Consider the following 17,781-nt stretch of genomic DNA (forward strand, 5'->3'; position numbering starts at 1 on the left):
GTTTCCCTGCTAAGCCCAGGAAATATTTGTTAGAGTATTTAGGAGGCATTTGTTTCTTCAATTGCTGCTCCTGAGGAAAAGGAGGCAAGTTACTGGAACTTCATGTGTTGAGAGCTGAGACCTGGCTCGCAGCGTGGTCTGGCTGAGACTGGCTTCAGTGCATGTAGCACAGAAAGTGGGAGATGCTGAGAAGGATAAGGTGGAGATGATGTGGATTTTTAATCACATTTTAGAACTGTACCTTGAGACTGGATAGTGGATCTTTGAGATGGAGACTTAATGCTGTTGATCCAAACGTAAATTGTGTGCTTTGCTGTACAAAATTTGGTGGCTGGGCCACAAAAGGTAGAGAATGAGGCTATAACGTGTCTTCCACCTTCCAGAGGCCCTTTGCAAGGCTCCTCTGTTGGCAACTTTCTCACGCTGCAGTGACTTTCTCAGAGGTGGCCTGGTGACCTGGCAGTGCCTTTTAGCAGCTTGTTTAAACCAATTATACCCACAGAGGTTCTGCAGTCAGTGTGGTGTTAGACAAATGGTTTATTTCCTTGGTCAGAACAGAATCTATCTATGCTGTACCCATTTGTGAGCAGACACAGGGGGGAGTGTTGGGTATATGCTCCATGTTTCTCTCTTAAGGTTGCTGTAGTTTCTGTTTGAAGCATACACAGTATTGTGACTGCCATACAGAAGTACTGGAAAGAATAATCAGAACACTTTGGCTTGTTAACTGTAATTTTCTCAGAAGCAAACAAGTTTTGCTTCATTTTGTGTGCCATTTGTAATTTCATGTAGCATTACCAGACTGGAAAATTGGTAAGGGTCACACTGTATGTCCATTAGTACTGCTTGATATTTACAAAAGAGAACATTCAGATTTGCAAATCCTTTTTATTAGATTTTCCTCAGTAAAGATAAGAATTCTGCCTTAATATTCAAGTTTGCATGCTTTGGAATTACAGAAAAAAATTGTTTTGCCCAGCTAAAGGAAAAACATCAGATACCATTTTTAGTCATGTCTATTCCACTGCAATAAACTGTCTGACTTCATTACACTCCTGTGCATCCTTCTCTCTTAGGACTGGATGAAAGCTCTGCAGATGTTTTGCAGTTTAAGAAAAACCAGTCCGGGAGCATCAAACAAGCGTCTGCGTCAGGTGAAGCTGATCCTGTGGGGTGGGCAGTGCATGTGCAGGGCTGTTGTGTCTCCTCTCTGCAGAGCTGTACTGATAAAGCTCCTCAGTTTCCTCTCAAGAGCTGTGAATTCTGCATGTACTTTCCTCTGTGGAGTAATGCAGTACCCTTGTGAAACCGACCCGGATGGATTACTCTTTGTTATAGTGCCTACCTGCCTACACCCAGAGTGGCTCTAGGCATTCTGCCTGTGCTTGCCCAGGTGTTCTTCTCTGACTGCATTTCAGTGAGAGTGTAAAGCAGTCAGTGTTCATATCATCTCAACTTCTAAATTCACCACAAATGGAACACTAAAAATGTTTTTAGATTGACTGACGTGAGTGACGTGACAGGTAAAGAAAATCTTCGTTTAAAGAACATTATTAATTTTCAGTAACAAGTACATGCTGAACCATGCTAGTAGCTTAGTTTCTCTTGGCCTCTTGAAAGTGCTGTGCTTGCCAGAATGTCTGCAGAGGCAGAGGACAGATAGCTATAATCAGCTAAATCTGTAATGATTGAGAATAACAGGAGAATACTTCAGGACTCACTGATATTTTTGAATGTCAGGAACATTGAATATAGTTGTTCTAATCGACAGTGGAGGAAGGAATAAAATAGGACGTTTTTCAGGACACAAAACCATTCTGAAGTTAACATTAAAGACATTTGGATACTTCTGAATAAATTAACTAAATTAAGTGATTTCACAGATAAAGTGGCAGGTGAAATTTGAGGCTTCAAGCTGCAAAAGCCAAGCAAAAAGAATGACAATCTAGAATAATTATTTACTTCAAAAAGCAAAGAAAGTGCTCATCTACATAAAGGAATAGAACATAATGAGTTGCACAAAGGATTTTTGCATAAACTTTAGGAAAGCACCAAATATTCAGTTATGTTTGAAGTCATCCGTGGCTCTTTTTCGAGGTGCCAGTCTTTGATTTCAGTAAAATTTTCTGTCTGTAGAAAACATAGTATTTGCAAATCCTAATGCCTCAGAGATAATTTTAAAAGAAGAAAACAAGACGGCTTGGAAACATGGGGCTGGAGATTTGTTTTCAATAATTATTTGAATTCCTTCTGTTTTGTCACTGATGCCCCTTAAAATGTTGTTCCATTACTGCTCTTCCTTCCTCTCCTTAGTAGGAAACTGTAGTTGGTACTCAGTTTTCATACGTTAACACACAGTCTCTGCACAAAGAATAAAAACTGAGTTGTGTGGTTTGTATTTCTATTTTAGCAATAAAAAGTAAATTTTGTGTATTTTTGGGTTTTTTTTAGGTCAGCAGTCTTATTCTGCATGTAGAAGAAGCTCATACGCTCCCAGTAAAACACTTTACTAACCCGTATTGTAACATCTACCTGAACAGTGTCCAGGTAGCAAAAACACACATCAGGGAAGGGCAGAACCCTGTGTGGTCAGAAGAATTTGTCTTTGAGTAAGTCTTAACCTTCTTGAATTCCTGAGTTTCACTTCTAAATTGCAGTGAATTTAAGATTCTTAACAGTGTGTACTGTTTTGCATGTGCTTTTAAAAAACAGTGTATCTGTGTTTATACAGCAGCAACCTTTCAGCCAAATTCTGCAGGGGCTGAGCTTTCTGTAGCACTTAAATATCTTTTTTAATAGAAGTGTCTTTGGCTGATAAGCAGAATTCAGTATTGAAACGAGTTTTGAATTAAGTTTACATGCCAGCCAAGTATAGTATTAATTGAGGCTTTCTGTCTTTTCTCCTAGTGATCTTTCATCTGATATTAATAGATTTGAGATAAGTCTTAGTAACAAAACAAAGAAGAGTAAAGACCCAGATATATGTAAGTATTTTTTCTGTAAAATATGCATATATATTGCAGCAATGGATACTTTGTGTGGTTTTCATTACTCTTGCCAAACCTTGTCACAAGAGAATTAAGTTTATTTTTACCTTTTTCTCTCATCTGCCTGCTTTTCCTTGAACCACTGTCGGGCTTAGGCCTGGAGTTGCTTCAGAATAACATCGAATGGGAAAGGATCCCTATTTTTTTCTGCCTTTTACAGAAGTTCCTAAGAATTTATTTTACTCATGTTACCCAGACAGCTGCTTCTTCAACTGTGGTTTTGCTTCTGTTCCAGGAAATTAACAAGCTGGTACGACCTGTCAGCTTTCTAGAAAAGAAAGGGTGTGAAGAACGTGGATGCTGAGCAATTAAATAGAAAAAAAGAAAGTTTAATTTTTTTATTTTTTTCTTTTTTAGTTCTCTTTCAACACAATGTGGTTTTAGTGTTTGTTTGCTTGTTTTTTTTTTTCTTTTATTCAAGGTACTTTGTTTCCCACCATACTTGTTCTGGAGCAACTTCAGTCTCCTGCCTCCCTTCACTGCCTGCAGGACAGGACACCCTCTCAGCCCCCTTAAAATATTTTCCAAGATCTTTTCTCTTCCACTGTGTTCAGAGCTGTCCATTCCAAAGCCTTTCAGAGTAATCAGAATCTATTGCATTTTTTTCTCCAGCTTGCTTATATTGTTTTACTGGCCTATTACATGTGCCTCAATGTTAATTTCTTTTTTTTTGAGAGGGAGAGATTTGGGGGGAAACCTTGACCAAAGTAAAAGAGTGAGTATTCATTGTGAATGTCAGTTTCAAACCTCTTTCTCCTTCCTCTGACTAGAAAACTTTCTGCATAGCAGAAATTTCATAGGAGGAAAAAAGGTACATCCCTTCTGACAGACAGAAGGGCTCTAATTGTGGTTGTGAACATGTTCTTGCACTGTTCTTTTATTCATTTGAGCAGGAAAACTCATCTCTCTATACCAATGCTCTGGTTAGTAAAGGAATGAGTTTTTAAAATAATAATTCTTGAGTGAGATACTTCAGTAACTTCTTTAGAAGAGTTTTTGTAGAATTAACCTGTGTCTTTCCTCTCGGGCACAGTTACTGTTTGTGGTCGTGCCAAAGCTTGTTTGTGATAGCTCAGGCTCTAGGAGGGTGGGCTGTGCTGACATGGCTGTCACAACAGCCATAAACATGCCAGAAATTTTTGAACTGATGGCAGCCTTTTAGCAAAGCTAGCCTACTGATGTAGTGTTAACTGCTAAATGGGGAAAAAAAGGTCTTGTTTCTTTAAAGTTGTTGAGTATAAATTGTATCAACAGTTCTGTAGTCCTTGCAGAGTTGTCCATTCTGATATTTTTTTGGTTTTAAAGCAAATCAAGATACATACTAATAATACTGTAGCTATGAAGTGCTAGTATAACCTCAAGGGAAAAGAAATCATCAGTTTATTCTAGGTCCTGCATTTCACTCACCATTGCTCTCACTGAGAGATCTGTGCTTCACATGTGCAAGCAAATTAAGAGGTAAAACACATTTCTTATTTGTGGGTACAGGAGCTTTGATGCAGGGGAGAAATATTGTAGGAAAGTCAATTGATTATCTGGTCTGAAGACTTAGTCCCATGCACTGGTGGCAAGTGGCAGGTGACAGTGAATTGTTTTTATTACTGTACTTGGCTGATTTGGACACATTAGCTTACGTCATTTTATCAGCCTCAAAGAATAAGAAATAGGCAATAGGGATGTCCTGAAATGAGCCTTATAAATGTCATGTTTTTCTGTTCCAGTAGGAAATGGTAGGATGATTTCTGTAAGGCAGTGTGGTAGTTTTGGACACTTTGAGCTTTGCAGAGCTGTGAAAAAACAACTATTGGGGTTTTTGAGGGCTTTTTTTGTGTTTTTGTTTTATTTTATTGTTGGGAACTTAAAAGCAGGTCTCATGGTGAGGTACAGAAAGAGGGTTTTTACTTGACAGATCCAGACTGACAGGCTAAATGTGCTACTTCAGCTGTGGACCCTGTGTGGAGGGTGTTTCACAGGCAGTGTTGGCTCTTCCTGGGCAAAACGACTCTGGTCAGGAGTGTGTGTGACTGCTCTGGGTGGGCCTGTGCTCCTGCTGCTGCAGACTGCCAGCCAGCTGCCAGGCCAGGCTTCAGCTGCAGCCCAGGACATCCCCTGGAAATTTCACCACCACTAGCACCCCGGAAAGGTGAATTAGTGATTTGGCCATGCTTGGGTTGACTTCCATCGTTAGTTAGGCAGTGAGTTGCTTGGTTACTCTTTTTCACATCGTTTACACAGACTGTTAATGCACGTGGCAGTGTTTGGGAGAGCCACAACAGCAGCATGATAATAAACAGAAGTAGCAAACTGCTCAAGGAGCAGAGCTGATGGTGGTATCAGCCCAAGGCTGGGAAGAGGACAACAAATTCCAAACGCTTTATCTGTTTTTAGTTTCTGAGTGCTGCCTGGATTTGCAGGGTAGCAATTTTTACACAGCACTTGGGTGTTGCAAAGAAAACTGTGTTACTATTCATGCAGAGTTTGTGAATACACATGTGAAGTTCTTTACTAGGATGCTTTATATTTCTCCCATTCACAGGGGTCTGTTAAACCACTGAAGAGAGAGTCTGTCCGTATAGTGACGGCAGAAAATGTGGGTTACTCATGTGAATACTCTTTTGCTGAAACGAGGGGATGGGTTGAAAGCCCTTTTTTCTGCTCAGCAGTAGCAGAGGGACTGACCTGAGTGCTGCTCTCCCCCGCAGTGTTCATGCGCTGCCAGCTGAGCCGGCTGCAGAAGGGGCACGCGACGGACGAGTGGTTCCAGCTCAGCTCCCACGTGCCGCTGAAGGGCATCGAGCCGGGGTCCCTGCGCGTCCGGGCACGCTACTCCATGGAGAAGATCATGCCAGAGGAGGAGTACAGTGAGTTCAAAGAGGTATGAGGTTGTTGCACTTCGTTTTTCTGTCCAAACTCATTTTGTTGGTCGTTTGAGATGGTCTCGATAACACCAGTTGACCTTATTAGTGACATGCAGATATCACCACAGATACGGTATCAGCTTATCAGCTTTCCCAAATCATCATAATTTAGGAGAAGCTTCTGAATATTTCAAAATCTTGTTTTTCTTTCAGCTTATACTCCAGAAGGAACTTCACGTAGTCTATGCCCTATCCCATGTTTGTGGACAGGATAGAACACTGCTGGCTGGCATTTTATTGAAGATTTTTCTTCATGAGAAGCTTGAGTCCTTGTTGTTGCGAACACTAAATGACAGGGAGATAAGCATGGAAGGTACTGCACTGAATTGCACTAGAAGGTTACTGCAGCTCTGGGCAGGTGGGGAGGGAAGGGCTCCAGTGCTTCTCTTTTTTTCTCCTCCTTTAGTTACTACATATACCAAAGTGTAAACAGCATATTTTTCCTCTGCTTTTTGCTGTGTCCTTTTCTCAGATCTGCACTTTGCTGTCTGTTTTTGTTTTCCAGATGAAGCTACTACCTTGTTTCGTGCCACCACTTTAGCAAGTACACTTATGGAGCAGTATATGAAAGCCACAGCAACAAGTTTTGTTCACCACGCGCTGAAAGACTCAATTTTAAAGATAATGGAGAGCAAGCAGTCCTGTGAGGTGGTACCTTGAACTGTGTTTTTAAACATTTTTGTTCTGTGGACACGGTTATCTACTGATCGGTCTGCATTAAATATTAGCTTCAGCAGCATTCATTAATCTCTCAGAACTAAAATTGCCTGCATGAGAAATAAGGAACTGAATTCACTGGGAGTGTTTTTTTCCTGGATTTTGGCTTTGAACAATTTTCATAGAACTTTTAAGGGTTTTAATAAAAGTTTCTTCAAACTGTCTATTTATTCTTCACCAATTTTAGGCTGTTCTGTAGCAGTTAATGTCTTAACCTAAGTAATAGGAAACTCAAGATATCATACAAGTCAATGTCTGAACTTTGAATTTAAAAGTTCTTGGTATTAAATGATTGTTACTGATCTTGAAGTTTTTCAAGTGACCCTCCTAATTTCTGTGTTTAACTTAATTGGGGAAAGGGTGGAAGTCCTTAGAAATTTGGACTGAGAGACTGAAAGTCGTGCAGATGAGTAGTGGTGAACATCTAAGCTGTTAAAAGCCCAGGGTGTTAGAACTTAAAGCCATTGATTCTTCACATTTCCTGACTTGCCATCGAAGCAGACTTGTGAGTTCTGTAAGAAAGCTGCACAGCAGCAGAATATCTAATTTCCTTTGAAGCAGTATTCAGTCTGTAACATTGTGAAACTATGTATGTAATCTTTTTCTCTTTTTTTAGTTAAATCCGTCAAAGTTAGAAAAGAACGAGGATGTAAACACTAACTTGGCACATCTACTCAGTATACTTTCAGAACTGGTGGAGAAGATATTCATGGCTGCAGAGATACTGCCTCCGTAAGTTAACACTCTTCTGTTCAGACCTGTATTGGAAAATTCCTGTTTCCTTGAACTACATTACACCTTAAAATGACATTCTTGCTGGTTCATCTTCTGCTAGCCAGCCATAAGACAAACGTCTTCAGGATTTCTGGGTGCATGCAGAGGGTGGGGGAAAACCTCCCACCCTTTCAGGAGTGAGCAGTGCATTCTGCAAAGGCCTCTGGCTGGCACACGTGCTTGGATTGAAGGAGAACCTGCTAGAGCCAAGAGGTCCTGGAAAGAAGAATAAAAATAATCAATCTCACCTTTCCACAGAAAGGTGGAAGACAGGAGTAGTTAGTGGACAATTACATATATTTAAGTTGATTGCAGATTCTTTCCAGTCCTCCTTGCTCTGAGGAGGAGGTGCAATTACTAGCAGCTGGTTGAAGACAGAAGCAGGTGGTAGCAGAATGGTACCATGCTATGGTTGCTTCTGACTGTTAGGGAAATGCAGAGGTGGTATTTTTTTTTTCTGGGTCGTTTTGTTTGTTTATTTTTTTTCTAAAATAATTTGTTTTCATAGGTTAGATTTCAACCTAATTAAAAGTGAATAGTACTAACAGTTTTCTTTCACTGTGTCATTTTCTTTTACAGTATACAAAATCCTCAATTTTGAGATGGCAGAGTAGCACAGAAGTGTCAGTGCTGGCAAAGTTAGCATGAAAAATTGCACTCTTTTAAGTATATGGTGCAGCTCTCAGCATTTTCTGAAACACACCACAATTTTCCCATTTTTTTTACAGGAGAGGATTATTGCTGTGGTTGCTTAACTGTTAAAATAATTAACCCTCACTTCTGGAAAGAATAGTTGTTAGTTAAGAAGAGAAAAATTAAAAAAAAAAAAAAAAAAGAAACAAAACCCTTCTCTTTTTTAAAAGGAAATGCTACTTAGGAAGCAGGAAACAGTAGTAAGACATGCAATGCTTATCTGAATAGCTGTTACTTTTCAGGACATTGAGGTATATTTACGGGTGCCTGCAGAAATCTGTTCAAAACAAGTGGCCAGCGAACACCACCATGAGAACCAGAGTTGTTAGGTAAGTTCCTTGCCCAGTTTATTCTGAAAAGAATCTTTTCAGGTGTTGTGAAAGACATACCCCAGTGTGCCTCTGTTTCTTCCAGTGACAAACCCCTATAGCCTGTACATGGATTACAGCAGTATTTCAAGCTGTTTATGATGCTGAGGCATGGTATCCAAGTTAAGGATTATGGGCTTGCTAGATGGGTAATCATGTTCTTAGAGCCTTGACAGAGTAAGATGGGGTAGCACAGAGGTCAGTGTAGCTTTACTGGAGAGTTTTAACTCTTAGTTTACTTGCACTTTGCCAGGCTTTACTGACTAATCTGTAATTGCAGTTTCCTTGGTGTGCTGGTTCTGACGACTCCGAATCAACACTGTGATGGTTTCCAGAACCACATAATTCTGTGGTGTCTCAGTTTTGTTTCATTTCTCTGCTCCAGCCCAATCACACTGAAACGTTTCAGAGCTCCTCTAAAAACTTTGCAGGAGGTTTCTGAACCCAGCTCCTCTCAACTTGCACCAGCCACAGAATCTCCAATGTACATTCCTAAGCCAAAGCAACACACATGTTCTTCCTTTAACACTGTCCATTGCCAGTGCAGGTCAAACAAAAATCCTGACAAAGATGTTGTTTTCACTCTGTTCTTCAAAACATTGCTTTGGGTTTTAAGTGTATTGAAGCCACATCTTTCCTTTCCTGTGATTTCCGAGGTTCTTCTCCCATGGAGTGAGTCTCCCAGAGGATTTGTCTTTGGCCTGTGTTTGCCATTTTGACACCAGCAGCCTTCTGCCATCCCGGGCACCACGCCAGGGGTGTTGCCTTCACATGGAGGCCGCTCTGACTGCGAGAGCCCCTCTTGCTTTTGCTTTGGGGGGTAACCTCCTGGAAGGCTGCACTGCTCAGCAAGGAGCCCCGTGTCTCCTCCTGTTGCTCCCCAGCTCCAGAGGGAGCCGTGCAGCTTTGCTAGTGAACACAGCTCACGTTCAGGGTTCCCAGAGGTCTCCACTGGAGGCTGTAAATATTGTATCCCGTGCTCTTACAGTGCTAGTCCTCACAGGGGATTTCTCTCTAGACTACAGAGCTCCATAGCCTTCAGTGGTGATTAATATCGTTCATTGCTTGCTTTTGGCCCAAGAATGATGAAAATACTCAGAGGCAGATGGACAGTTTTTAGGTGTCTGGGTACCTTCCCTACTGTATCAGCCAGAAGGCTCTGCCATTCCTCCCAGGCCATAAAACCCCATGCAGGTATTGACTCATTCTTAATTGGGGCAGGTTGACCTGGGTAGGAAGCACCATCTCTTCTCTGTCAGCAGGGTGCACACTCTATTCACTCCTCATTGGCATCTACCTTGGACACAGGGAGCGTGTGCTGAGCTCACGACTGCCTGTGGCAGTTTTGAGCAGTGTGGATGTTATCACCCCTCTGTACTCCAGAGGCGAGGCAGCCTGAGGGCCCCTGGCTGCTTTTAGAATCCATCAGGCTTTGGTACTGCTGCAGTGAAAGCCAGTCTGCTGGTGGAGGCCAAGCACTGGACAGTCAGAGGTGATTTAGATTGCTGTAGTTGGTCCATACCTCACCTCATTGTACAGCAGTTAGCTGGCACTGAGGTTAACCTCAGGTGGATGGTTTTGGGTTCTGCAGTTAAAGTGAGATTTTCTCAAGCTTCTGAAGGCTGCTCTGGGCTCCTGCTGAGCGAGTTCCTAGTTCTGCAGTGAGAACAGAGTGCTCTCTTCCAGCCTTACAGGAGGCAGCAGCTCCTCTGGAGGAAAGCAGCAGACCCCATGTTGTTTTTCTGCTGTAGCATCGGGCTGTAGATGGACTCAAGGCTGCGTGGCTGCCAAACGAGGTTCCCTTTGCCCAGCTGCTGATGGGCTGCTCCTTCTCTTGTCCTGGGGAGCGGGTGGCTGTGGGGTGTGGGCCGTGGGGAGCAGACCCTGGAAGTCCTTCCATGGGAGGTCAGCGACCAGGGGCTGCTCCTTTTTGAAGCAGGCGTGGTCTGAGATTGAAAAACTCAATTTTCAGTAATATGCCTGTTCTTTCAGCTTTTATAGTCATAGTATGATAGTATTGATTTGTTAACGTGCTCACAGGGCACGGGTGGGATGGTGCCTGTCCAGACTCTAACTCAAATCCTTAACAACTACAACATTTCATGTTAATTCTTCAGGTTTACTGACCAAAATACAATTTTCTTCCCATTTCAGTGGCTTTGTTTTTCTTCGACTGATTTGTCCTGCTATCCTGAACCCAAGGATGTTTAATATCATCTCAGGTGACTATATTCTTCAGACTGAATTCATACATTATACAGTAGTAGGCAAGATATTACTGTAGAGTCTAATGCAGCAGAATACAAAGTTTTTTTGGGTGCTGTGGCCTGTTATCCACGTCACTTGACTGACTTCCTAAGGCAGCCAGCATGCTTCTCACCTTTAAAGGCTAGATTGTGGTTATCCCAAACATCACATTAAACTCCAAAAGAACATGCATTGTTGTATTTTATAATACAATTTTGAGTTCACAGTCTAGAAATGTGCAATATATTCTATCAGTGTGAGAAAGTTGTGTGGTATTGAGATGTTACTTTAAATACAATGCAGTGCCAAATTTAGTTGCTGAAATTCAATAGTGTCACTTAAAAGAACAAGATTTATAAGGCTGAAAATGTGTCCACAGAGCTTGCAGTACATTTGTACACCTAGAAAATTATGCTGTAGCATGTGTTTTGTCATGTCTTTAATCTGTACTAGATGAGAAGGGCTGTGTCAAAGCTCAGTAATTGTTTCCATACATGCCTTGGAGAAACACAGCCTGGTACACAGTGATCCATTCTTTAGGGATTTATTCTTCAGGTTCTTATTCTTTAGGGTTCTTTCTTCAGGTAAATTTGCAAGTCAGGTACCTCCTAACTTGGACTGCACTGTCTGGAGGTGCAAAAAGTTACCTGTGAATTTGAATGATCTCTTTTAAGCTTGTCTGCTGAAGTCCTGCTCATGCACATCCAGCTAAAATTCCTGACTACTACTCAAGTGAATTTAGAGACTCCACAAAGGTCTTCTAGAGCTCTTCAGAAAAAGGGATTTCTTTTGGAGCAACGTTTCCAACAGACCTTCTCCCCAAATGGGGAAAAAAGTGTTCTGAGGGCTGGGTGTGCAGGTACAGCCTAGCATCAGCAGCACTCCTATCACCCTGACAGCTGTCACTGGAAAAAAAAGATAAACCCTTAGTTTCAAAACCCAAAATCCTGAGTTTCAACCATCTTTGAGGGTTTTAAGGTAATTCACTAGATCATTTTTGGTAAGCCAGTTTAGGTTCCAGAGGTGAATGCTAGTGCCATGCACCAGCAGTGCTGTTCCAGGGCTTGTGTTGCCCCGAGCAGAGGCTGTGGTGAGCAGCTGACGTGGGCTGCACAGCACCAGCTGTGTGAGGAAAAACAGAACTTACTTCTCAGTGGATTTTGGAGCAGGAGAGGAAGAAAGAACAACAAAAGATGCAGGTAGACAATGAGGAGCATTCACATGAAGAATTGCAATATTTAAGCTTATTAAGAAGCATATCAATTTTGGAACTCCTCAGACCTGGCTTTCAGCCAGGCCATTTGCCTTAACTGGAGGGAAAAACAATTTCTCAAGGTACTACAGGGTAATAACACGTGTTGGAAAAGGAAGCTTTAACTAAGTGGTTAAATGTAAAGTGTTAAGGATTGCTGAGTACAGCAGATGGCTGTAATTTCATGGAAATACAAGCCACAATTACCTGGGATGCTCTGTTTTCCTGGTACAATTTGTGTACCTTGCCAGAGTCCACTTACAGAGCTATACACAAGTAAGGAAAAACATAAACTTGCTTTTTTTTATATATATTCTAAAGGTAAATGAATTTTTTCATTCTAACAACAAATAATCCTCCTCTCAAGAGAATGTTTTTCATTTTTGTGAAAATGATTCCTCTGCTAACTCTTACTAAGGTCCCTTAGAATTTTGCATACTTGTTCTGTGTGCAGCTATGACAGAAAGCCCAGTGTTAAAACGTTCATGCATTGTTGTGGGTTTTATTAAACCAGTGTAAGTTTTGCTTCACCAAGCGACATCTCCCACGTGCCGCTGCATGTAAAAAATATTTCCCTCCATGAAAAGATTTGGAGAAGAGCTGAACTTTCATGTGGCTGCTGTTAAAAGTGCAAGGGGCAGTAACTCTCTGCTTTCTGTTCCTGCCAGATTCTCCTTCCCCCACTGCTGCAAGAACGCTGACGCTGGTCGCCAAGTCTGTGCAGAATTTAGCAAATCTGGTGGAATTTGGAGCTAAGGTGAATATAATTATACGCGTGCAGAACAGCCTAGAACTGCTTCCAGTACATCTCAGTGTTCTTATGTAATACACCCAAAAGGTCTGTGAGGCTGGCAGGTGTGAGGCTTGCTCCTGTCCTCTCCATTGGGGGTCAGGCCGGGTGTGGGTCTGAACTGGAGCAGCAGCAGAAACTGGTCAGACTGGGAGGAGGAGCTGCAGCGTTTGAGAGGAAGCGATGTAGAAGCTCCCAGTAATGACTGGGGACTTGCCATGAGCAGGAACACCAGCCATGGCCTGTTAAGCTCTGAGGAGTGGATGAGCACACCAGTGGGCACTGCAGAGCAGGACGCCAGAGCCACGGAAGCCCCTGAGGTGTTCCCTTCCTCTGGGAACAGCAGAGGCAGCAGGTGTTCCCCAGGTGTCTGCCTTGGAGGGGGAGGTGGGGGGAGGCAGGGAGAGGCAGGCAGCCACCCCACCACAACAGGGGTGTCTGTGATGGTAACAGGCACGTTCCCTGCTGGAATATCTGTACCAGAGACAGCTGAGAACTGCTAGAGCAGGAGTATGCAATGGGGAAGAACTGGAAGTATCAATATTTTGCCTCTAAAGAGATGATGGGAGCATTTTTTTTGTGTTTCCATCAATTATTTCACCTCAAAGGAAAGGCATCTTTCAGCAATGCTGATGTGATTCTCTACACAGCCTTGAAAACCATCCCACACACGTGTGTTCTATCCGTGCATAGTAATTAACTTTCAGATTGAGACTAATCAGGCCTACATGCCCAACTTGGTGTAGATTATACAACTCTGAAACAAATTAAGAGCTGCCAACCTCAACTCTTCCCCCCCCTTTCACCCTGTATTTCCTTGCTCCTTCAAGTGATGTTTCCTGTGGGGGAGCACCTCAAAGCACCCCGCTACGTGTACTCACTCCCACACCGCTGGATGTAGTTAGTGAAAATCAAGCGTACCTATTGCACTGGAATCTCCCAGCTTTCCATGCAGTTCCTGTTCCAACACTGAGAGAACGACAGCACCTGGTCTGTCCTGGTTCCCACGCTGGAACGTGGCTAAGGATAAATCTGCTGGGTTGAGCAGAGTTGGAGTGACTTCAGCTGGTGTCACCACGCTGCTCCTCTGGCACCGTACCCTGCTGTGTGCTAGTGTGGGGGCAAGAAAGGCACCTGCTCCTGGCCACACCCCCTCCCCCAAATTCCTGTCTGCATGCACGTAACAGGGGATTTCTGCATACAAGACTCTGAAGCTTCTGAATGCTAGGAGAATACCAGACTCTGTAGTCTTCCCACTGCCGCCACAGCACACTGTAAATCCAGCTGAGAAGCTGACTCGCTGCAGATGACAGGCTTGCTCTGCAGCGCGGTTCGTGTGGCTGCGCCACGCTCACGGCAGGGGTGACAGGTTCCTTGTCGTGGCCTCCTTCTAATGACTGCTTTTAAAAATCTGCCCCAGGAGCCATATATGGAAGGGGTCAATCCGTTCATCAAGAGCAACAAGCATCGCATGATCATGTTCCTGGATGAACTTGGGGTGAGTGGCTGGAAAAAACAGAACCATCAGCTGTCATTTCAGACTTTTGATTTAGTGCCTCTAGATTTAAGCTTAAATAGACTTTGTAGCTATGAGAATTAGAGATTTTGGCCAAACCCACAAGTCTTTAAAACTGTAGTTCAGAGCTAAGATTCCTGTATATTATTTTTTGTATGATTTTGACCAGGGACTGAATTTTTTTTTTTTCTGATTTAAAAAATACTGGGTTGAATTTCAGTTAGGCGTTGCCAGATTCTAGGCACTGTAGTGTGGAAGTTGTTCCTGCCTTGTTTGTTTTAAAGCATTACTGGGTGTGATAGCTGGCACAGGGGTTTAGTCCTCGCGCTACGTATGTGTATTTTTGAACCAAGAATTCATTTTTTTAAAAGCAAGATAAAAAATGGTGTCACGCTTTCTGAACTGATCCCTTAAAAGTGACCTAGAACTCTAGGGACGTTTTGATAGAATATCAAAAGGAGTGTGGCACAGTCACAGCATTTTTAAATGAGAGAACAGTAGCAACATATATTGGAAAAAACAAAAAGCACCCAATGGATGGGTTGCCCCTCATCTGGGGGAAGGTTATGAGTGTCCGTGCAGGAACTTTCTGGTCAGCTCAGTGGTAGCGTAGCCACACGGGATCTTTTAGTGAGAAGCTTCAGTCAGGAGCAGAAGTCGCAGCACGCACATAAAACCTGACTCCCGGTGGGAGAGGGGCTGGAGGCGGAGCTGAGAGGGGAAGGCTGCAGGTGCCAGCAGAGCTGTCATCCCCCTCTCTCGCAGAACGTCCCCGAGCTGCCGGACCCCACGGAGCACTCCCGCACCGACCTGTCCCGCGACCTGGCCGCCCTGCACGAGATCTGCGTGGCGCACTCGGACGAGCTGCGGACCCTCAGCAACGAGCGCGGCGTCATGCAGGTGAGGGAGAGCCGCGGGCGGCCCCGCGCGGCGGCTCCTCCCCCGGGCTGCCAGCCTCCCCAGCAGGCGGTCAGTTTCATTGCATCCTGCAACGAAACCGAGAGGCTTTCCAGAGGAAGTTTTAGTTCTGAGAGGAAGCCTAAACCCACAGAATTGCTGTCCTCTGACAGCCTCTCTGGGTTGGTAGTTTTTAGGATGTTGGGGTTTTCTCAGTTGAGAACTAATTTACTTTTGTTAGCCTCCTATTAATACCTCATTTCTGCTTCCTGGTTTGCCAGCACATTTAGTCAAGGACCTGGCAAGTTCCTCTGGCCTCTCTGCTACCCCCGAGGAGCAGAGATGCGTGGGGGGAAAAGGCAAGTTCATAATTCAATGTAACCCTTTTTAGAGCAGGTAATAAGCTGTTTATTTGGGTTTTTCAGTAACATTTTTTTAAATCTTCTAGTAGCAGGCCTGATAGTTCAATGCTGAAAGTGCGTCTCGAGCAAGACTGTTGTTTTTGGTGGCTAACAGGGTTTTACTGACTCTTCCCACAGCATGTTCTTAAGAAGCTCTTGGCCATTACTGAACTGCTTCAACAAAAACAAAATCAGTATTCCGTGTCTAACAACAGCAGGTAGCAGCCCTCCACCTGCCTTCTGCATGGATCCAGCATGCCCGACATGGTGACTCCACACCAGTACCACTCTTCTCCTTGCTCTTGCCAAAAACAGCACACCCTGTCACGTTCCCAGTGATGTGTGAACTATGCAAAAAAAAGAAAAAAACCCTGAAAACAAAACAAAGATTCTGTTGGTGAACGGTTGTACCAGCAGCTTTTTAAGCTATCTGTCTGTGCAGGACACTTGCACTTTTTCCACTTGGAAGCAGTTTTCACGACCTCTGAGCCTTGGTGTACAGTTCACCTTCCGCACAGAAAACGCTGTGACTGTGTCTCGAACTCTGAGAACTATTTTCAGCACCTCTGATTGCCAAAGTTTTGCTGTCTTATGGGGAAAGAGCTGTCAACCGACACGAAATGTGTTGTTCTGACAGCCACGTATAACTGGATAACATTTCTTACTGTAATTTCTGACTGGTGACAATAATTCTGACTTTTGACTGTTTCAGCCACTTTAACTTGTATTTACAGTTTCCAGAATTTGATGTTATGGTAGAAACAATCTTTACTGTACACTTTTTATACCACGCTGTTTCTCTTGCTGGAATCATGTTGAAAGAGAAAATGCAGAATGGGTTTTGTCAGCTTAATTTTTTTTTTTTTTCTTTTGACATGCCATTGATTCAGTCTGAATAGTTCTTCCATCAATGACTGTATATCCAGATAAATCACAATGCTTTTGTAAATTATTTACAGCAGTAAATAATTTGAATTCCAGTAAATTTATTGATCATTGTATCAGACATGCATGCATTCATTAAACCATTTTATAAAATAGGTAGTGGTCGGTCTCTTGTCTACTGTAAGTCTAACAAAGAAATGCTATTTTTACAAGTTTTGAAAATAAATGAAGCTGCAAATGATGAACTCTACAGCACTGGCTCACTGGTGCTGTGGAAGCTGCTCGTGGTGCCTGCAGGCAGGATGTGCTGTGAAGTGTTCATGCAGTATCCCTGTTCCAGCCTGAACCCTCAGGACAGCGTTACCTTGTCCAGGAGCCTTCATCTCTGCCTGACTCTCTCACAGGGTGAGAAGGCATGTGTTAGAAGTAAAATGTGCAGCTGGTCCAGGAAGCACCTTGCACAGCCTTGGTGCTACCCAATTTATATTTTGGATCATCCTACAGGACCACCCCTTGGCCTCTCTGCCAAGCCTGCACTAAACTGCGTCTCATGAGAAGATAAATTTTTCCCACACCAGTTAATTGAGCCTGTACACTGCTGGGTCACACCAGTCCCAGTTTATGAGGTTACAGTACTGCTGAGTGCTCTGCTTGCAGCCTCCAGCCCCCCAGGGCCTCGGTGCAGGGCCTGCACTGCACCACAACACGCTTCCTTCACCTGACAATGAAGGTGTTGTGTAAAGGGCATCAGGCTTCCTGGGGAGCAACTGCAATCCGACCAGTCAGTGGATGCCCCTGGTACAGGATTTGTCAAAAACAGTGTGGTTAAAGGGGATTATTACATAGATGCAGCGGGCTGGGTGTTGCTAACAGAACACGGTAAAAATGCAGACTCTGGAGAACAGATTTGGCTGTTTACCCATTACATACAAAATGCAGCAATGAGAATAAAAGTAGGAAGCTCCCAAAGCTGCATTTAAGTGTGTGTATTGTAGAAATGCTGTCCTACAGCAGCATCTGAGAAAGAAATAGTTTGTCTTCCAAATCTGCAGCAAAGTCTAACTATTTAGGAAGATTTGAAAAACTCATCTCAGTCACCACCACGCAAGGCAGTCACGGTGGAGTAAGTCGCAGAGGAGAGACTGTTCCTTTCCATGGTGTAAAACACGTTGCTGCAGCCCCCTGGTGCCCCTGCACCGAGCGTTACAGGAGCACCATTCCTGCAGCTGCTTCAGTGACAGCACGTCCTGCCCTGAGCACCTGCAGGCCTCCTGCC

General features: G+C 43.4%; 1 protein-coding gene across 1 annotated transcript in view; it reads left to right on the forward strand.

The window, feature by feature from the left end:
- Window positions 1-15,907, forward strand: part of RASA1 (RAS p21 protein activator (GTPase activating protein) 1) — a 49,465-nt gene extending 33,558 nt beyond the window's left edge. Inside the window, exons 14-26 of the mRNA XM_008946042.1 lie at window positions 1,077-1,154; window positions 2,452-2,609; window positions 2,908-2,984; window positions 5,750-5,922; window positions 6,119-6,278; window positions 6,471-6,613; window positions 7,299-7,414; window positions 8,392-8,478; window positions 10,672-10,739; window positions 12,685-12,773; window positions 14,227-14,304; window positions 15,088-15,222; window positions 15,759-15,907. Of these exons, the coding sequence (XP_008944290.1) occupies window positions 1,077-1,154; window positions 2,452-2,609; window positions 2,908-2,984; window positions 5,750-5,922; window positions 6,119-6,278; window positions 6,471-6,613; window positions 7,299-7,414; window positions 8,392-8,478; window positions 10,672-10,739; window positions 12,685-12,773; window positions 14,227-14,304; window positions 15,088-15,222; window positions 15,759-15,842 (1,446 nt within the window). The 3' untranslated portion in view covers window positions 15,843-15,907. The remainder of the gene's footprint in view (window positions 1-1,076; window positions 1,155-2,451; window positions 2,610-2,907; window positions 2,985-5,749; window positions 5,923-6,118; window positions 6,279-6,470; window positions 6,614-7,298; window positions 7,415-8,391; window positions 8,479-10,671; window positions 10,740-12,684; window positions 12,774-14,226; window positions 14,305-15,087; window positions 15,223-15,758) is intronic.
- Window positions 15,908-17,781: the final 1,874 nt, after the last annotated feature.

Source organism: Merops nubicus, unplaced genomic scaffold (genome assembly GCF_000691845.1).
Source record: "Merops nubicus isolate BGI_N331 unplaced genomic scaffold, ASM69184v1 scaffold15608, whole genome shotgun sequence".
NCBI lineage: Eukaryota > Metazoa > Chordata > Aves > Coraciiformes > Meropidae > Merops > Merops nubicus.